The following is a 21,948-nucleotide window of genomic DNA, read 5'->3' as shown; positions in this document are numbered from 1 at the left end:
ACTGTGCTAAAGATAAAAATATACGATTGTGAGCATATAGAGGCTAATTGAATCCATAGACCTAGATGTAATTTCTTATGAACTGAGTATGAAACAACTCTGTTGGTGAGGCTGTAGGAAAAACTTTGAAGTGTAATGTTTGGAGTATAAAACAATAAAACCCCAGAGGACATTTTGACAGTTTTTATATAAATTAAAAAATGCATGTATTCATACATCTACCCTTTGACCCAGCAGTTCTGTTCCTAGTGATTTACCCAAGAGAAAGAAGGTATGTGCCCAGAGACTTGTACAAGAATATTTATAACATAAACCAAATGTGTTATAATCATAAACTAGAATAATACCAGCAATAAAAAGGAGTGAACCATTGATATAAACAACATGGAAGAATCTCACAAACATGCTGAACAAAAGAAACCAGATACAAAAGAGTATTTACATATAATTGTATTTATATAAACTTCTAGAACAGGCTAAACTAATCTATAGTGAGAAAAAAATTAGAAATTAGAAAAGTGGTTGTCACTGGGGATGTGGGGACAGATATATTAGTTAGGAAAAAGTATGAGTGTAATGGTAATATTTTCTATCTTGATAGGAGTTTGCACAGGCATATGCAAATTTTGTACAAATTCATGGAAAGCTATATTTAAAATATGTGCATTTTACTATATGCAAATTTTACTTTAAAGAACTGTAAACAAATATTGAACTCATTAATTTTACACATGCTAAAATGTTTAGTGGTAAAGTGTGCTTATGTCTGTAACTTATTTTGAAATGCATCCACATTATAAAATGGATTGATAAATAGATGACTAGATGGATAGATATATGATAAAACAGAAAACCAATACAGCAGATGTTAATTGTAGAATGTAGGTGGTGGGCATATGGGTATTCACTATACATTTTCAAACTTTTCTATGTATTTGGAAGTTTTTATAATCGTGGGGGAAAATACACATACCTTTTGATCTAGAAACATCCTACAGATATATCTACATGTGTACAAAAGTATATGTTTAAGACCATTTTATTGCAGTATTGTTTGTTATAGAAGATTTGAAGTAACCTACATATACATCATCAATATATAGTTAACTATAGTTCATTCACAGAGTTCAATATCATGCAGCCATTAAAAAAAAAAAATAAGCTCTCTCTGTATGTGCTACTGTGGGGTGATCTCCAATATGTATTGATGAGTGATACACATATATAGAAAAATGTGTATATGACTATATTATTATCATTTGAATGAGTAATACATATATGAATATATTATGCTACCATATCTTTTTTGTTGAAGGTTGTATACACAATATGTACAGAGACAAGCATACACATATATTCTATTCTCTTAGAATTTTTCTCATAGGCTACTCAAGAAATGAGTATTTCTTTAGAGAAAATCGGGGGTGGGGAGACAAAAGAACAGAGTTGGAGGGAGACTTTTTGTTGTGTGCCTGGAATTACTTTCTAAATTTTGTACAATTTACATGATTTAAATATTCAGAAAATAAATGCAAGCTAGTTAGAGGCCAGCGAGTTTGAAAAGATTGAGAACGAGCAGCCAAAGAGGTAAGATGAAAACAACGATTGTTTTCAAAGCCAAAAGAAATGGGGTGTTTGAAGAGAGTTGTCAGTTTTATGTAATATTGTAGAGACCTCAATAAAATGTAGGTAAAAAAATGTCCATTTGATTTAGGAACAGGGAAGTCATTGATATCTAAAGCAGTAACCTTGGCTCCATCCTGTCTAATTTTCAGCGCTTAGAAGATTATCAGCGTCGCCTTGATACCTCCAATCTGAAGTTGTCAGAGTATCCAAATGTTGAAGAGCTCAGGGTGAGAGATGGTCTAATAATAATTTAAAAAATAAAATTTACTTAAGACCTGGAAGGTAATTAACATCTCAGTGGGAACATACATCACATGAAGGAGTTCTTGTCTCATAGATTGCCTATATTTATGATTCTATACTTTGTTTTAAATGTCTCTTCTGTGTGAAGATTACATTAGTCTTTGATTAGAGGAGCTTTTTGTTTGAGACTATTGTGACAAAAATTGCAGGTGACTAAGGAACATTACTTATTATGGAGTTTAATTTTATTGTGTTATAGTTTCAATAAGAGTAAGGCTGTTTCCTATGGGAACTTTCCAGATGATTGAGTAAAAAGATAACTTAATTATTTTTCTGTCAAGCTCTTCTAAAGCATATAAGTTGAAACCATCACAGGAATGATCATAAAATATTTATTAATTGTCACTTCTAGTATTTGAGGCTTTTCTATTAAGTTACTACTTAGGATTTTAAATCTTTCTTGTACTGTTTTTCTAGATGATTGTTTTGGCAGATTTATTTGGTGGCTGTTAAAATAGACTTTTATGTCATATATAATAGTTTATCAAAAATGTGCTTAGCTCTATCCAGAGAATGAAGTTTTTCTGGAGCTACTTATATTAAAAGATGATTCTCTTAATAAGTCTTCAATATTTAGAGCAAGGCTGAGTACTATCTGGACTTTTCATAAGTGTTGTTCCTTGGAAGTTTCTTTGAACTAGAGCCTGGAACTCAGTCAGAGGCCTCTTACAAATAAGCTATGCATTATCCTCATCTAGTTTTTTATAGAAAAATTAAAGGGGTGTATTGAGAATTTAGTGGTTGAATGTTTACAACTTTATTTTCATAAGCTATTATCAACTATTTAAAGTGAGATTTAGAAGACACTACTCCTGAATGTTTTTCAAGATACCTTTCCTTTTTAGATCTATACTACTTGCTTTAACTTGGTCTTTATTCCAATTTCAGTAGTTGATAGATATCAGTAATAATAGTGAATGTGTAAGAATTTCTTGAAATGAGACTGTATGGAATATTATCTCACTAAGTACTTGGAAATAATTTATGGATAATTTTTTTTTATTTTGGCAGAATTTGGATTTAACAAAAAGGAAGATGATTCATGAAGGGCCATTGGTTTGGAAGGTGAATAGAGATAAAACTATTGGTAGGTCTAATGTCTGTCAATGTTGGGGAAAGTGAAGAAAGGAAAAGAATAGGAAAATTTTTTAGAAAAAGAGATAATCACCCATAATTTTCAGTTACAGCTGATAGCAGTGCTACTTTGTTTTATTTATGCATTTGCAGTAGCTATGCTTAAATGATTTTGTTATATGTGAAGTATGTTAAATATTTATTTAGGGAAGAAGCAGAAAACTTTGTCACGATTCAGTTCTGTCTCCATCATTCTTGTACTTGAAGGATATAAATGCAAAACATGCAAAGTCTAGGTTTTTCTTTAACTACTATATCTAAAACTATTTGTGGTGAGGAACCATTATTTTTTATATCTTGTCAGTCAGAAACTTCGGTGTAATACAAAAGAATGAATTATTTTAAAAGGCGATAACAAGTCAATTTTTTGCAATTTTTTAATTAAAAAATCTTTTTCAAAATTAAATAAAATCTTTACAGTTTTTATTTAATATTAGTTTAAGTTGTACAGAATAGTGGTAGACATCTATATAATTTAAGTGACCCTCCCCCATTACTCTAGTATTCAGCACCGTACATAGTTATTACAATATTATCGACTATATTCTCTATGTTGTACTTGACATCCCCATGACTATTTTGTAACTACTAATTTGTACTTCTTAATCCCTTCACCTTTTTCACCCAGGCCCTAACCCCGCTTTCATATGACAACCAGCAGTTTGTTCTCTGGATCAATGAGTCTAATTGTTTTGTTTTTTTCATTTATTTTGCTCTTTTGTTTCCACATATAACTGAAATGATACGGTATTTGTCTTTCTCTGTCTGATTCACTTCAATACCCTCTAGGTTGCTCCATGTTGTTGCAGATCGTTGTATTTCATTCTTTTTAATGGCCAAGTAATATTCCACCATATATATGTAACATATCTCTTTTATCTATTGATAGACATTTGGGTTGCTTCCATATCTTTGCTATTGTAAATAACACTGAAAAGAACATGGGGTGCATATGTTTTTCGAATTACTGTTTTGACTTTCTTTAGATAAATACCCAGAAGTGAAATTACTGTGTCATAAGGTAATTATATTTTTAATTTTTTGAGAAATTTCCAAACCATTCTGCATCGAGGCTGCACCAATTTGCACATTTACCAGCAGTGCCGAAGGGTTCTGTTTTTTTTGCCTCACAGCATCGAAACTACTTGTTGTTTATTTTTTGATGGCCATTCTGACAGGTGTGAGGTGATAACTCATTGTGGTTTTAATTTGCATTATCAGAGTACCATTGGCGAATATCTTCTCCCATTTAGGTCATCTTTTCATTTGGTTGATGGTTTTCTTTGCTGTGCAAATACTTTGTAGTTTTGTGTGGTCCCATTTGTTTATTTTTTCTTTTGCTTCCCTTGCCTGAGGAGATGTGTCAGAAAAAATATTACTGAGAGCCACGTCAGAGAGTTTACTGCCTATGTTTTCTTACAGGAATTTTATAGTTTCTGGTCTTACATTTAAATATATAATCTATTCTGAGTGGTGTAGTTTTATGTATTTTTTTGCACGTATCTCTCCAGTTTTCCCAGCACCATTTACTGAAGAGACTGTCTTTACTCCATTGTTTATTTTTGTCTCTTTCATCATAGATTAATTGACATTACAGGCATGAGTTTATTTCTGAGCTCTCTGTTCTACTCCATTGATCTATGTGTCTTTTTTATGCCAGTACCTTGATGTTTTGATTACTATAGCCTAGCAGTATAGTTTGATATCGCATAGCATGATACTTCCAAATTCAATCTCCTTTCTCAAGATTGCTTTAGCTATTCGGAGTCTTTGTAGTTCCATGTAAATTCTAATATTATTTAATTCTGTGAAAAATGCCATTGGTATTTTGATATGATGGTGTTTAATCTGTAGGTTGCTTTGGGTAGTATGAACATTTTAACAATGTTATTCTTTCTATCCATAAGCACAATATATGCTTCCACTTATTTGTATTTTCTTCAGTTTTTTCTTCGCTGTCTTATAATTTTTCGAGTACAGGTCTTTTACCTCCCTGACTAAATTTATTCCTAGGTATTGAACTTTTTGATGCAATTGTAAATAGGATTGTTTTCTTAATTTCTTTTTCTGATAGTCCCTTTCCTTTCTTCCTTTCCTTCCCTTCCCTTCCCTTCCTCTCTCCCTCCCTCCCTCGTTCCCTCCCTCCCTTTTTTTTTTCTTTCTCTTTCCCTCCTCCCTCCATTTCACTCTCTCTTTCCTTTCTCTTTCTCCTTTTTTTTTTTCTTCTGTCTATTGCTGTGGCTAGGACTCCCAAACTATGTTGAATGAAAGTGGTGAAAGTGGATATTCTTTTGTTCTTGATCTTAAAAAAGAAACTTTAGCTTTTCACTGTTGAGCGTGATGTTAGCTGTGGGTTTGCTGTATATGGCCTTTGTTATGTTGTGGTGTATTTACTCGCTAAAGTATTGCTGAATTTGGTTTGCTAATATTTTGTTGAGGATTTTTGCATCTTTGTTCCTCAGGGATATCGGCCTATATATCTACATATTTTTGGTAATGTTTTTGTTGCTTTTGGAATCAGGGTAACTAACAGTGGCCTTGTGAGCCTTCCCTCCTCTTGAATTTTTTGGAAGAGTTTGAGAAAGATAGCTGTTGATGCTATTTGAATATTTAGTAAAATTCACCCGTGGAGCCGTGTGGTCTAGGACTTTTGTTTGTTGGGAGCTTTTTCATTACTGATATGATTTCATTAGTAATAATCGGTCTGTTCAGCTTTTCCGTTTCTTCTTGATTCAACCTTGGAACATTGTACATTTCTAGGAATTTTTCCATTTCTTCCAGATTGTCCAATTTATTGGCATATAATTATTCATATATTTTCTTAACAATCCTTATATTTCTGTGGTGTCAGTTGTCACTTGTTTCATTTCTGATTTTATTTCTTTGGGTTCTTTTTTTTTCTTGATGAGTCTGGTTGAACGTATATCAAGTTTGTTTATTTTTTCAAAGAACCAGTTCTTAGTTTTATTGATCTTGTTTTTTAGACTCTATTTAGTTTATTTTTCCTCTGATCTTTGTATTTCCTTTCTTCTACCCACTTTTGGCTTTGTTTGGTGTTCATTTTCTAGTTTTTTAGGTGTAAAGTTAGATTCTTTGGGATTTTTCTCGTTTCTTGAGGTAGGCCTATATAGCTATGACTTTCCCTCTAAAGACTGCTTTCTCTGTGTCCCATTGATTTTGTGTTTTCACTTTCCTCAAGGTATCTTTCGATTTCTTCTTTGAACTTATTGTTAATCTCTTCGTTGTTTAGCAGCGTGTTATTTAGCCTCCATATGTTTGTGTGTTTTTCAGTTTTCTTCTTTTAATTGATTTATGATTTCATACTGTTGTGGTCAAAGAAGATGCTTGATATGATTTCAGTCTCTTAAATTTATTAAGACTTGTTTTGTGGCCCAATGTGGTCTGTCTTGGAAAATGTTCCATGTGCACATGAAAAGAATGCATATTCCGCTGCTTAGGGGTGAAATGCTCTAAAAATAGCAATTAAATCTATCCTGTCTGAAGTGTCATTTGAGGCCGCTGTTTCCTTGTTGATTTTGTCTGAAAGATCTATCCACTGATGTCAATGAGGTGTGAAAGTCCCCTACCATGACTGTATTACTGTCGATCTCTCCCTTTATGCTTGTCGGTTTTGCTTTGTATGTTTAGGTGCTCCTATGTTGGGTGCATAAATGTTTACAAGGGCTATATCCTCTTGTTGGATTGATCCCTTTATCATTATGTAATGACCTTCTTTGTCTCTTAAAGTTCATTTTGTCAGATGTAAGTATTGCTACCCCAGCTTTTTTATTTTTTTATTTCTATTCACATGAAATATCTTTTTTGTTCCTTTTAGTCCATGTGTGTCTCTTGATCTGACAGCATATATAAGGGTCTCGTTTTCTTATCCATTCAGCAGCCCTGTGTCTTTTGATTGGAACATTTACTCCATTTACATTTAAAATGATTATTGATAGGTACATAGTTATTGCCATTTTATTATTCATGTTTATGTTCTTTTTTTGCCCTTCTTCTCCTTAAAGAAGTCCCTTTAACATTTCTTGTAATACTGGTTTGGTGATGATGAACTCCTTTAGCTTTTTTTTGTCTAGGAAGCTGTTGATCATTCCCTCAATTTTAAATGTTAGCCTTGCTGGGATAGTCTTGGTTGTAGGTCCTTGCTTTTCATTACTATGAATATTTTGTGCCAGTCCCTTCTGGCCTGCAAGGTTTCTGTTGAGAAATCTGTTCAGACTTATGGGACTACCCTTGTAAGTAACTGGCTGCCTTTCTCTTGCTGCTTTTAGGATTCTTTTTCTTTAACCTTTGACATTTTAATTTTGAGGTCTTGGTGTGGGCCTCTCTGGGTTCATCTTGTTTGGGGCTCTCTGTGCTTCCTGGACTTGTACACGTATTTCCTTTGCCAGGTTAGGGAAGTTTTCAGTCATTATTTCTTCAAATAGGTTCTCAATCCCTCTCCCTCTCTTTCTTCCTTCTGGTACCTCTGTGATATGAATGTCCTTACACTTGGTTTTGTTACAGACGTCCCTTAAACTGCCTTTCAGTTGTTCGTTTGTTTGCTTTTGCTGTTCTGATTGGGTGTTTTCTGTGACCTTGTTTGTCAGTCCTCTGCTTTGTCTAATCTGCTGTTGATTCCTTCTCGTGTGTTCTTCCTTTCAGTTATTACATTCTTCATTTCCAACTGGTTCTTTTTTGTGGTTTCTCCATCCTTTTTTTTTTTTATATGCTTACTATCTCTTTATTGACATTCTCTCTAAGTTTCTTGAGCATCCTTATTACCAGTGTTTTGAATTCTTATCTGGTAGGTTTCTTGACTCCATTTCATTCAGATCTTTTTCTGGAGTTTGATCCTGTTCTTTCATCAGGGACATGTTTCTTTATCTCATTTTGGATACCTCTCTGTGTTTGTTTCTATGTAGATCTCCTATGTCTCCCAGTCTTGGCAGTAGGAGTCCTGTGGGGTCCAGTGGTACAACCTCCCTCATCATCACCTGAGCCCAGTGCTCCAGGAGTGTCCCTTGTGTAGATTATGTGTGCCTTCCTGTTGTAGTTGAGCTTTGATTGCTGTTGGCACATCAATGGGTGGGACTGACTCTCAAAGGCTGACTGGCTTTGAGGATTGACCAGGACCATAGGGTACTAGCTGCTGTGTGGGAACTCACCCCATTAAGAGGGATTTACCCTAGTGCCTGCTGAGACCACCCTTTGGGTGTGCCATTTGTGCAGCTCATCAGGTGATGCTCTGTTGTGGTCTGAAGCCAATCACTGAGTGTGTTCATTCTGGGGCCTCTTAGGAGGGGCTCCCATGCTGGCCAAAGTCAGTCACGGCCTCTGACTGCCGGGGGATACCGGGTAGAGGCTACAAAGTGATCGCAATTGGTTATTACCTGCACTGGAACTGGAGGCATGTAGGAGAGGCCACACTGAGAACTGAGGCCGGTTGCCACCAGTACTGGTGCTAAGGCAGCTCATCAAAATGCCCAGGGCACCCTGAGGCTTGCCTCCACCTGCCAGCTGCCTGTAAGTCTCAGCCGCTGAATAAACCTCTGGAGGTATCTAAGTTGGGTGATGCAAGGTCTCAGGGAGTCAGCGCCGTGTGGCAAGTGGTGCTTACCAGGTAAATGTAGTTTCAGGTTTCGTGCCATTGTGGAACCTAGGGCCACTCAGTAAAAGGGTCAGAGCCCACTGAGGCCAACTGCCACCCCCCTGGGTCCATGAACCCCCGAGTGTTGTCCAGAAGAGACGGCCTTGTAGGCCAACCCAGCCGCCCAAAACAGTTTCTGGCAGTAAGCAAGTTATGTGGGTTGGATCTCATCAAGTCACTTATGTGAAACAAATGATACTCATTGGGCTCAATCAGATTCAGATGTCGGCATGTTTGGAGATGAGCTAATCACAGAGACAGTGGATTTTGTCCCTCCAGCCCTCGTCCTGAAACCACATAACTCAGTCTCTACCTGTATGTCTCTGATGCCTCCTCCCATGCTGCCATCTCCCGGAGCCCAGGGTGAATTCCTGGGAGTGCATGGACCATTATGAGCACACTTGAGTTTCCAGCTGCCTTGCAGCTCACCCAGACAGAATTCCTGCTGATTTTCATAGCCAGATGTTGTGGAGATTCCTCTTCTCAGTGCTGGTGCTCCAGGCTGGGGAGCCTATTTTGGGGCAGGAACCCATCACTGCTCAGGGAACGTTTGTAATCGAGATATCTCTCCAAATTCTCAACCACCACACATGGGTGTGGGGCCAGCCCGTTTCATATCTACCTTCTCGCCATCTCAAATTGGCTTCTTCTGTATATCTTTAGATTTAGGACTTTTGTTCAAGCTAGTGTTCAGATGGGTCTTCAGGTTGATTGATTTATAATATATTTGTAATTGTAATGTCATAGGAAGAGAACTCCCTAATTTTTAAAATTTACTAGATTTAATAGTAATTTAGAAATTTTCTCTTTTTCATTGTTATAAAGTTAATAAAGCACATTTCAGTTTCTGTACTAATCACCTTTCCTGTATTTTTATTTCTAGATTTATACACATTGCTGCTGGAAGACATTCTTGTATTGTTACAAAAGCAGGATGATAGACTGGTGTTAAGATGTCATAGTAAGATTCTGGCATCCTCAGCTGATAGCAAACACACATTTAGCCCTGTCATTAAGTTGAATACAGTGTTGGTTCGACAAGTGGCAACAGGCAAGTATGTCTGCTAACATACTGCTAACATACAATGATGCTAATAACCTTCAGATTCATTGTAAACTTGGCTAAGATATTCAGTGTTGTTTATGTAGCATAACTAGGATAAAGTTTTGTTCTTTTAATATTCTTATAGAAATTAAAAGAAATTTATTTACTGCTTAGAAAGTGAATGAAGAGTTTATATTCCAAAATTTTGATGCCTAGACTCTCTGAGTAATTTCTTGCATTTGAAAATTTTCTGCATATTATTTCAATCTTTATTCCATATTCAACTGATTGATAGACACCAATGAAAATACTGAGTTGCAGGGGGTAATCCCAGTGAAAAGAATTTCATTAGAGTGGTATGTTTCTTGATTTGGTAAAAAAACAAAAGCAAAAACTGAAGAGATGGATGTAGTTGTGTTTTTAATACCAGTTTAAGTTAGCAAATTATATATTAGGTGTACTAACAATGAAATCCCTTTTAAAACTCATTAGTTCCATGATAACAGGATAAATTTATGAACTCTTTTATCTAACACCCGCTGACAACTTTTGTTTCTAATAAATTACTGTGAAATGAATGTTTTTATAATCTTTGTTTTATTGAAATATAATAAATACAGTATAATAATATACAATATTTTGCACAAATTTTAAGTGAATAGCTTGGTGAATTTTATATGAACACATGTTTACAAAGTGAACACATATAACCTTTACCTAGATTAAGATGTGGAAGAATACCAGCGGTGTGGAAATGGCCTCTGTAGGTTGCATTGTGAGAGTAATTTTTGTCTTTTTTTTCCAGATAACAAAGCTTTATTTGTCATCTCCATGTCAGACAATGGAGCCCAAATTTATGAACTGGTGGCACAAACAGTTTCTGAAAAAACTGTGTATGTATTAGACATAGCTAATATTTGACCTTGTTCTAATATTTTTAATATCCTGAATGTAATCTTTTGCAACTTAACTTTTTTTTTTTTCCTGTAGCAGGACTTTGAAAAGTATATACACAGCATTTCCTCTATATTCTTTTAGATATGTTCTTCTAAGAACTTTTTACTTTTCAGATCGATGTGTTTTATTTTGATTCTGTTCTATTGAAAGTATCTTTTCTAAAGAAAAGATTCCAGAAGGGTCAAGTGAAGTTTTGAAGTTTTGTCAAGTGAAGATAGTGTATCGATTATGTTGTTAAGTTTTTCTTTATCATATGGAGTTTTTATAATCTTACTTAATAGTTGTTACCAAAATAAAGATATTCTCTAGAAAGCAGAGTTTTTGTTTGTTGGTTTTGTTTGTTTTGGTTTCTGGTTTGTTTGCTTTTATTTTGTTTTTACTTTTAGTTTCTTGGTGTATTTAAAGGACATTTCTTTTTCTTTTCCTTTTTATATTTTGGATTCTTTTCAAAATTCCACAGTTGGCAGGACCTAATCTGTCGGATGGCTGCATCAGTGAAGGAGCAATCCACAAAGCCAATTCCATTGCCACAGTCACCACCTTGCGAGTGAGTGTGCCTTTGCCTTGTAGGAGAACTGACTTTGTTTTTGGTTAGAAAGGGAATGGGTAATTCTTAAATTTTGATATTTAGATACCTCATAAAGTTAAAAGATTGTTTTCTTTCTTCCATAGAGAAGACAATGATGAAGAAAGTCCAAAGTTAAAAGTGGAACATCATGGCATTTCAGTCACTGGTCTGCAGAGTCCAGGTAAACTGATCTGTTAAGTTTACCTGGAAGAATTTAGTCTATATGTTATTTATCAAAATGCAGAACTTTAACTCTTGGTATATGCAGGTTCTGGCATCAGCTATTCATTTTAACAAATTTCACTCTTGAGCTTTCAGCGTCCCATAATAACACTGCTCTAATTGTGTATTTCACTTAACAGACAATATATTTAGTTCATGTTGTTATTTTTTTCCAAGTATTTCCTGAATGCTTCATGTTAAAAGTTTTATTTAAGATATATTCTACTTTTTCTCTTCTGTTGGACAGACAGAGATTTGGGATTAGAGTCTCCCTTAATATCATCAAAACCTCAGTCTCATTCACTGGGCACCGCTGGGAAATCAGAAGTAGATGATCTGTTTGTGGCTGAGAGACAGTTTGCAAAGGAACAACATGCAGATGGGACTCTAAAGGAAGTTGGAGTAAATTGTCGAATCACAATCCCAGATCCACATTTACCCGTCTCAGAAGAACACTGGGCATTGGATGCATTAAGGAATTGTAAGTTTTATTCATAAGTTAATATTGTTGTCTAATGTACTATGAGTCACTTAGGATAATACCAAAGAAGTGTAAACTGTGACTTTTCCCTGCAAGAATTTTACAGTCTAGTTGGAAAGATGATAAAAACTTCACCCACCTTTTTAAGTTAACAGACAATATAGATGTATCAAAAGTGACCTCTTTGGGGTGACCAGAGAATGGAGGCATCAGAAAACAGAGATGTGATTACTGCCTTGAAGAATGGGTTTCTAATAGGTATTTAGAATAATAGAAGTCATTCATACAAGAGTAGAAAACTCTGAGGGTGTTCAGAGAGCAGTGCATAGACTAGTTAGCCTGTGGTAGACCATGTAAGTTACAGATAATGGTTGGAAGGGTAGCAAATGTGTTGCTGAGCTCAGCTGCTGTGGATACCAGATTGAGTCCTCTGAACATTCAGGATGGTACATCACACTGTTTCAAAGCCTTTTTCAAACTACAAATTATTCTTCTAATATTCTTGTGGAAATTGTAGTATTCTCCACTAGTGCCCATCCTTCACTGACACAGACACACAGACGTGGGTACATATGAGAGTGGGTGGTCCTTGCCACTCTTTTTAATACTCCTAACCCTCCACTGGTTGATAATCACTGTTACAAAGGGGAGTGTATCACAGGGAAAAGGCTGAGAACGGTTGCTCTAGCTGTAGAGAATCTTTAGTTTTTAAGCTAGGTTATGACTAATGAAAAAAAAAAATTTGAGAACTGTGAAAGGATTTGAATGGAAAGCAGTTTATAGTAGTGCAGTTACTATTAAGCTATTGTAGTAGCCTGGGCTCGAGGCTAAAAAGGTTTGGATCTGAATGGTTCCAAGAATAAACATAAAGTGAGAACTCAATAAATACTTAAAGCAATTGACTTTTTGGATGGCAAAGGAAAGGGAATATTTATAGAGATAATTTCAGTATTCTTGTCAGAAATAAAAGTCAGAAAGGACTACCACTGTCACACTTTTTTTCCTTCATTTATTTCAGAGATAATGGGCTTAATTTTAAAACATGTTGAGCTAAAGATAATGAATTCCATATAAGAAGAAATGATGAGCAGGAAGTTGGGGTTTGAGACTAGAACTTTGGAGAGAGGTCAAGGAGAGATGGATTTGAGTGTTGAAGCCATAAGAATTCAGAGCATCTCTCAGGAAGTGAATGTAAAGCAGAAAGACAGAGGGTCAAAGACTCCGATCTGTGTGAAGAAACAGAAGATAGAAATTAAGTCAGAGTTGAAAGTAGAGAATTGGTCAGGTTCTTTAAAACCTAATTAATTCTAGTTTCTCTTGAATTAACAGTCATAATAATTTCTTTTTTTTTAATTTCTGTTTTATTTTTTAATTACAGTTAATATTCACTGTTATAGTGGTTTCAAGTATACAATATAGTGGGTTAGGCATTTTTAAGTACAATTAAGACTTTTGATAGTTTGACTAACCTTGTCCCAGTAACTCTTTCATTATGTAAGTGACCTCACAGCATATACTTACCCATTCAAAATTAAATTGGTTCTATTTTTAACAACCTAAGGAAGCTGTGCCAGAAGTAAGGTCATTTTTTAAAAACTTAACATTTACTTATCTTTTGACGTTATACATGCTACCAAAGCATTAGAATTAAATTCTATTACAAGGAAGTTTATTTTCTTCACCATTTAAGGAGATACTTTAGATTATTATAAATGATAAAATAAATGTTCTCTGTGTCTAATAAAATTAGAAAAAATAATGTCTGTGTATATAGTGTCTGCTTCGGGAAAAATAGAACTTTTAGGGTTTCTGTGTTTTTTGTTTTTTTTTTTGTCTAGTTTAACACAATTTTTCAACATTCTTTTAAGAAATACCTTGTGGGTATTATTTCAGTTATTGGAAGGAAAAACAGAGGAAGACATGGTATTGGTTATTTTGCAGTTCTAAATAAGGGTACCTCCCAATTAAGAGCACCTAGATCTTTTCAAGTCTGGTTTAATCTTAAGTCGTCTCCAGATGGTGCTTTATTTCATTTTCCAAACAAGACAAAAATGTATGAAATTAATGTTTTGACTTTGTTTCTAAACAGTTACTTACTTTTAAAGATAATTGATAATTTCACTAACTAATTTAATTTGTGGAGTCTGAGCTTATAGTTGTGAATTGTGCTTTTTTCCCCGCTCTTTCTTAAATCTTTTAGTGGGTTTGTTGAAGCAGTTGCTGGTACAAAGGCTGAGTTTGGCTGAGAAGAATACTCAGGAAGACTGGCCACATTTCTCAAGATACAGGACAGCCTCCCCGGGGGAGCAGACAGACAGTGGAACCCAGAACTTTGAAAATATTAAGGCCTATCATTCTGGTGAAGGACAGATGCCCTTTAGAACTGGAGCTGATGTCATTTCAGCTTGCTACAATCCACAGACTTCAACTGAATCTTATGCTTCGCGGGGTTCAGTGGTAGTGGCATTCCAAGATAGCCATGCAAGTAACATTTTAGCAATGGACCACATGATTATGACCCCAGAGATTCCTCCTGCAGAACCAGATGGAGGTCTTGATGAGAGTGGAGAGCACTTTTTTGATGCCCGTGAAGCACATAATGATGATAATCCATCAGAAGGTTATGGAACAGTTAAAAAGGAAGAGAAGGATGTTAATTTATGCATCTCAGGCAAGTTGTTTCACATTAAAACTTTGATTTTGATTGTTGTTAACTGTCTTATGTGCTAAAATGGATCTTTTTGGGTTCGCCAGGTGTGTATGTGTAGCATTTATTCTTTCATGCACTAAATAATTATTGAATCTGTGTCAGACTCCAACCCCTATAGCATTGAATAAACAAACACTAAAATCAACTATACTCATGAAGCTTAAGTGGTAATAGGGGAAAGAGTATTGGTAAATAAGTCAACAATAGATGTCAAATAAGAAGAAATATTAGGAAAAATAAGTCAGACTAAGGGGCAACAGAACGAATGGGGACAGACAGGGTGATCAGGGAAGAGGGCCTCTGCTGAGGTAGCATTTGAGCAGAGACCCAAGGGGGTCTATGTGGGTATATCTGGAGGGAGAGTGTTCTAGCTGAGAAGAATAGTGTATAGGCTGTGAGGCAAGAGCAAGCTCTTTGTGGTTAAAGAGTACAAGGTGAGGGGAAAAAATGGTAGAAAATGAGACAGAGGTATTAGGCAGGGAAGATGGTGGCAAGATCATACGGGGACTTTGTAGTTTTCAGCTTTTAACTTTTAAAATGCTAATATGAAAATTTTCAGAAATAGCTGTGAAAGTCTGTTCAATTTAACTTAAATCTGAAGTGAGAAAATTCTGATAAACTTAACACTAAGCTTGGGAATTTGGGAATTAATGGTTTTAATCCCTCTTTAATAGCTTTTAAAGTTGTCAGCATATCACCTCATCTCTCTGTTCTGTGTGCTAATAGCAGTACTAATGTCATCAAACTATTCTGTCTCTATCAATAGGAAACTATTTGATCCTCGATGGCTATGAAACAGTGCAGGAGAGCTCCACAGATGAGGAGGTTGCTTCCTCACTTCCCCTGCAACCCATGGAAGGCCTCCCCTCTATGGACTCTTCCCACCACCAGCAGCATTCTCCCCAGGATGCTCATTCTGATGGGGCTGTTTCACCATTCACCCCAGAATTCCTGGTTCAGCAGCGTTGGGGAGCTATGGAGGATTCTTGTTTTGAGATCCAGAGTGCCTCCACTTGTGCAGATCCAGAAAGACAGATCATGGAGTGCATTCGTAAGATAGAGGCTGATCTTGAACACTTAAAGGTACCTCAGATTTCAGCATCCTTAGGACCTAGTTTTGTGAAACACATTTAACAAAGAAGATGTATAGAATGTTTGAAATGCGGATGTCAATAAACTCGTTCCGTTTCTAAATTTATGTTTTCTTTGACCATTATCCGTGAAAAGGTCTGGATAAAAAGTTGGGATCAGCATTGTTTATCTGCTTACAAATCACAAGAATAGAAAAAGTTGTAGCTCTATAAATTGTGTTTATATGGGTTTCTAAGTTTAAGAACCTAAATATATTTGGTATGATTGACTGTCCACAAAGTGAAGATGTGTACAGTAGCTGAGAGGCAGGGTTTATGTAGTTATGAATCCAGGCTGAGAAGTGCTATAACCTATTAATTACCTGTTAATTATTGGTGATATTGGTAGTTTTCCAGATGCTATGAAGATGAAAATTGGCTCCAGTGGCTCCCGTAATTTAAAACCTGGGCGTGAATGGGGTTTTTGTAAGTTGGTAATTGAAGATGTCACTATACTAGCCTCTGTTTCAAAACTGACTTGATGGTTTCTGAGAAAGAGGCTTTATTTTAAATTTTGCCATCAGTGGACACAGTTGCTAGAGCCTATCATGACATCATTCAGTTGGAGGCTTTACAGATAGTGTTAAAAGGATTCCTTAGCCTTTTAGCTAAAGCCTGGTCTCCGTTAGTTTTTCTTTTAACTTCATATGATAGGTTTTTCTCTTTATATGATTATATATGGCTGATGAGATATCTGAAAGGCCATTGTGGACAGGTTGACTCTAGTATAGTTCATGCCAAATGTGAGATCATTTTCAGGGTAACTCCTGAGGCTGGGAGAATCACCTTTACTGGTTGTCCTCTGCTCTATTTTCTTTTTATATGAGAAAGTTGTAAGTTATTTGTTCAAGGCAGAAATAGGTAAAAGGAATGAAATTTACTTTTTGCTCTATTAACAAAATTTTAATGATGTTTACGTTGAAATTTGGAAGAATACCTGTAATATAAAAATCCTTCTTTCCTATTTTCAAAAAAAAAAAAATATGTTCAAATGAAAAACATGGGTTTTATTTTACAGAAGGTGGAGGAAAGTTACACTATTCTTTGCCAAAGGCTGGCTGAATCAACACTTGCAGACAAGCACTCAGGTATGTGAAAATTGCGGATCCTAGTCTCTAGAATCATCCTGCCTGAACAAGTACAATGATGAAACAATTTCTTATTCTTTAAAGTGGAAATCTTATGAGATTATTTTTCTTTTCTGTCTTTAAAAAACTGTTTTTAAATATCATATATCAAGCAGAGGTTATTGTCTGCTGACTTGGCTCTTCCTTTTTTAAGAGGAACTGCGATTGTCAGTTCCCATGACACCCTGTCTTCTCTGTCTTCTTAACCTTTGCAAAGCAGAAGGCAGATTGGTGGTAAGCCTGGTAAATCCTAGATTCCCTATGTGATTTGTTGATGTTGCTGTGACTTCGTAGTGGTGGAGGCTTGGTCCTCCTCAGGCCTTGCTGTACTTTTGAGTCTCACTGTAACTGCAAGTGGATTTGTGTTCAGTGCAACAATTCGTATTCATTTGCTTACAAGCTCTTGGATGAGGCCGTTCTATTCCAGAAACAAAGGTATAACCATTGCCCACAGATTTCATAGGTATTCTTTAAATGTTAATTTGTTCTTCTTAACTTGATTCCTGCATATCTTTATTCTTCCCAGATAAGAGTTAGAGCTCTGTGTCCTGGAGGTGACTGAATGTTGTTGGATTTTGAGCATCGGCTTTATATCAGCACATCCTGGCTCCAGTGTGGACGAAGAGAGAGCATGTGACAGAGGATCTGCCTGTGAAGCCCCTGGACTTAGCTATGTCCCAGGGGACCCAGAGCAAGACTGGTTCTTCACAGTCTGGCAGCTGCACTAGTCTGTCAGTGAGAGAATATCCATTCTCTCACTCTGCTCTCCTCAGTATCAGAAATTCATTTTGATTCAGAACAAAAACCAAATGTATAGAGCTTTGGGTTTAGGATATGAAAATTTACTTAGACACAAGAAAAAGAGAAAATCAGATGTATTTATTTGACTTCATTCCATATTTGAAAGCACATTTTAATTTTTATTTTGCCATGTTTTGTTTTAATTGAGTAGTAAGAGTTTTTAGACCTTTGTATTTAGTACACCCAAGGATCAATTTCTCCTGCAGCAAAGAGTTCAGAATGGGGTATTAGGAGGTTGGGTAGAGAGGTAAAGAAGAGAAGGTAGAAAGAAGGGGAGAGGGAAGCATCTAGCTTTCACTTAACTGTATCCATGCCCTCTGCTGTCCATTATGCTGTTTCTCTGATGGTCACCTCAAAGGCATAGTATGCCTGTGGCTCCTATGTGCAGAGGACTTGAGCTGCATGCTACCCAGGTAGACATATAGTAGATGGGCTTCCTCCCATCTGAGGCAAGCACCTCTTCTCTAGCTGGGATCAACCACCAATTAACAGGAATCCTCGATGTACTAAATAGCAGGCACTTGAAATGGTGTGTTTTCTTCTGTTGTCTTCTTTTCTTTTGAGGGTTGGGATTTGGGAGGGAGAGGAAAGCAAATTTTATTTTCTTGACTATAAATTTGTTATTAATATCATTTCATTTTTATAATTATACATTAGACTTTGGCACTTGTGTAAAATTATTCCTGCAGATTGAGCAGGAAGTAAAAAAATACAAATGGAGATGCTTCAGATGGTGGCAGGGGTGGGGGTTGTTGAGGAAGAGTGGGATGGGATTGGATAAAAGAGTTTGGGAAGGTTATCTAAAAGAATCACTACTGAGTTGAACAATGGCTATCATTAGCCACGGGTACTGCTGATTATAAGGCCAGTACAATTTTAGTACCTGGAGGTTTGACTCTAATTTTTGCACTGATGGTGCCAAAGGGCTCTTTGAGTTAAAAGGAGAGCCAAGAGTGGAGTGGAGAAAGATGTGATGGAGAAGGCAGAGCTGCTCAGACCAGCTCCAGAAGCACTTCCTCTGACTTCACTGCTGGGACTTTTTCCACACTGGTGCCTGACTGACCTTAAAAATTGCAGACCAGATCGTACACTGGATACTGCAGGCAAGGTATTGGTAACTGCCTGCTCTCGAATGAATAGTAGTGTTGGCAGCACCCTACAGAGGATAAATGTTTCAGAATTTTGTAACTTGAGAACTCCTTCAGTTGTATTGGTTTTCTGTGGTTTTCTGTGTGCATCAGGTATATATGTTCTGGAGTAGTTTTGCCCACTAACTAAATCATTTGTCAAATCTTAAAACTCTGTTAGTATGCAAGGAATTCATCTACTGCCGTTATCTTTCAGTAGTGCCCTCTGAACTCTGGGTACTCAGGATGTAGTTTTATTCTTCTCTGCAGTCCAGTATATATATACACACTCATCACAAATGATATGGATTTTTAGTTGCTATTATAAACACCACTACAACTTAACAAGCTCATTTATTTCTGGATTCCTGTTTCTGTCTTCAAAACTGATCTATTTTTTAAGTAGACCAACCAACTTGGATTGTTGGACCTCATCTATAAATTAGAATTATATTTTGGGTTGTAGGCCCAGTATAAATTAAATCAGAACGAGATTAAAAATTTTAGAAGCAGAAGCTAATATTTAAATGGAATTTGAACTTTTTATATAAGAGAAGCAAGGAGAAACCAATGGTTATATTGTGCTGCTGGAAATAATGTAGTTACACTCTCAATTAAAAGGGTTTCATGTAGCCACTTGACACTAATACCATCAGTGAGCAGTTAGTCAAAAGAAAGGTAAATATAAATAGAACTTTCATCTAAACTTCAGACACTACAGGGAAATTACATAATTTTCTAGCACTCATTTAAGAAGCTTTGTAGGTTAGCAAAGTTTTGGTTTCTCTTCTAGCTCAGCCAGTATCTTGTCCTAAGCAACTAACTATTGGCTTTTCTTTTCCTGCAATTTAACCTCTCCTTGGAACAAGAACAGGGCTAACTGGAAAAATACTTTGACCATAGCTCTAGTACTTTCAAATAAATTCATATCTAGATTTTCAAACAAAGCCCCAAAATGAAGTTTAATTCTGAAAAGATCCCACAATTTTAAGAGTTCTTTTTATCTTATTTGATTTTTTCCCTCCTTCCCAGCCTGGCCTCCCACACCTTCCATTTTATTTTGGCTATTAAATCACATCCATTTTACTTTGATACTATATCTGCCCTACAGGAAGATGTAATTAGATATTCATCCTGTCCTCGAGTGGAACTGGTTACCATCAAAGTCATTTTCTCAAAGTTATGTGACTCGAAGTTGGAATCTACTTCCATACAGACAAAGCAACCTTCCCAGAACAGAAGAGCTGGGGTTTAGCTGTTGAAATGACCTGCTGTGATCCAGTGCTCTTTCCTGTGGGGCTAATGGCTTCTTTGCTATTAAGCGGCAAATTACATTTGGAGTGTCACCTTCCTTTTCAGACAACAGTTAACCAAAGCAAATCAGTAAGCACTCCAAGTGCTATAATTTAAAATATTGATTACTGCCCTAGAAGCTACATATTTTACATACTTTAAAATCAGCTAACTTGGACTACTTGAGTTATCTGGGCTTTTAGAATATAAACTGTAGCCATTTTACTACAGTATACTGCATAGGAGGTATATTTCATAAATTTTTTTGGCTTTTTTGCCCCAGAACAACTTATGACAACTTAAAAAGGATGAATCCCTTTTGAAAGTCTTGTTTGTATTTGGAGGAGAAGGGGGAAGCTAATGTGAAAGAGGAAAAAAGTCCATTTTTTTCTTATTTTTAGAAGCTAAAGAAAATAATATGCTTTCTAGGTTATCTTTTATTTGTATACTTTTCTTTTTCATGTTGGTAAATTTGATGTATTATAATAGAGCTTCTGTATTTCACACTGGAAGCTGTCTTCTCTCAATGTGGTATATGGTGTTATTTTGAGCTACTAGAGCTTGGTCAATGTTTTCTTCCCTGTATGTCACAGAAGGCACCACTGAGAATGTACAGAGGACCTCAGAATAGACAGGAGGAGCTTCCAGTCATGTTTCTGTGGGCTGTTTTTTCCCCCTAGTATTAGAATTTTTGTTTTATAAATCATGTTTTTTTCTGACTTTTCTACCCCTTTTCAGAGTGATCTACAAAATTGTTCTTTCCTCAAGAAAAGAATTCCTTTGCTTCATTCCTCATGGTTTCCCCTCTGGTACTGATATTTTTTCACAATAAATTGGTAGGAAGAAAAATGTACCTTCTTGAAAAAATCTCTGTCGCCATTTCCAGGTATCAGTGGCTAAGCAGAGGTACTGCAAAAATAACTAATATGCACACTGTTGGTTTTTAATAAGTCTCTTTCTACTAGAATATTTTATTTTCCTTGTTCACCATACAATCATATACTCTTTAACAGAAATTACTTTTTCAAAATCTGGAACTATCTTCAAAAACCTTTATTAACAATCATGTATTTTTACTGATCACAGTTTATTGCTCTAATTATCCAGATGTACCTTTGTGAAATAGCTCTTTTATGAATTAGCTGATAAGGTTATATGTTTCTGGAACAAAATATTGGTCATCTAAAAACTTTGTTTTCTGGGGTCTGGGAAAATAGAAAATGAGAGTTCAAATATTAAATATGCTTAAAGGAACCAAGTATATGACTTTTTATTTGTATTCTTGTTGCTTTGTCTCTAAGTTATATTAGAAAAATTTGGTGCTAAGGAGACCTTAATCTTACTGGCAGTGACTATCAAACATCTTCCTACTTATTAGAGCATCTTTACTAGTAAGACTAGCCATTTGATCTCTAATGTATAAACTTCCATGAGGACTCTAGCACCTGGGATTGCCCCATCATTTGGGGCAGTTTTGTTGTTGAACAGCTTTATTGAGATATAATTAACATAGCAAACATTTCACTGATTTAAAATGTACAGTTCAGTGATTTTGACATACTACTAATTTTTTTAAATTGTAATTATATATAACAAAATTTGTCATTTTAATTATTTTGAAGTATATAATTCAGTGGGATTAATGGGACAGATTTTATGGCTCACTTGAAGATAACTTTAGTTTAATGCTACCCTAAATGAAAATATGATGTCTTTATTACCGCTCATATTCCCAATGCTGGACTTCCTAAGGTACCAACATGTCTGTGCTTTTATGGAT

General features: G+C 35.7%; 1 protein-coding gene across 4 annotated transcripts in view; it reads left to right on the top strand.

Moving 5' to 3' along the window:
• The window catches only part of ARHGEF12 (Rho guanine nucleotide exchange factor 12), a 147,861-nt gene extending 126,435 nt beyond the window's left edge, over positions 1 to 21,426 (top strand). For all 4 annotated transcript variants that reach the window (XM_039867068.1, XM_039867069.1, XM_039867070.1 and 1 more), the window contains 11 exons: positions 1,776 to 1,853; positions 2,941 to 3,016; positions 9,591 to 9,758; positions 10,558 to 10,645; positions 11,170 to 11,256; positions 11,382 to 11,458; positions 11,747 to 11,980; positions 14,181 to 14,651; positions 15,457 to 15,773; positions 16,839 to 16,908; positions 17,474 to 21,426. In XM_039867068.1, coding sequence (XP_039723002.1) covers positions 1,776 to 1,853; positions 2,941 to 3,016; positions 9,591 to 9,758; positions 10,558 to 10,645; positions 11,170 to 11,256; positions 11,382 to 11,458; positions 11,747 to 11,980; positions 14,181 to 14,651; positions 15,457 to 15,773; positions 16,839 to 16,908; positions 17,474 to 17,484 — 1,677 coding nt within the window. In that variant the 3' untranslated portion in view covers positions 17,485 to 21,426. The remainder of the gene's footprint in view (positions 1 to 1,775; positions 1,854 to 2,940; positions 3,017 to 9,590; positions 9,759 to 10,557; positions 10,646 to 11,169; positions 11,257 to 11,381; positions 11,459 to 11,746; positions 11,981 to 14,180; positions 14,652 to 15,456; positions 15,774 to 16,838; positions 16,909 to 17,473) is intronic.
• The last annotated feature ends 522 nt before the right edge of the window (positions 21,427 to 21,948 follow it).

This window comes from Pteropus medius, unplaced genomic scaffold (assembly GCF_902729225.1).
Source record: "Pteropus medius unplaced genomic scaffold, Ma_sr-lr_union100, whole genome shotgun sequence".
In the NCBI taxonomy this organism is placed as follows: Eukaryota; Metazoa; Chordata; class Mammalia; order Chiroptera; family Pteropodidae; genus Pteropus; species Pteropus medius.
Note: the sequence above shows the minus strand (reverse complement) of the source record. Positions and strands in the feature narration are given on the sequence as shown.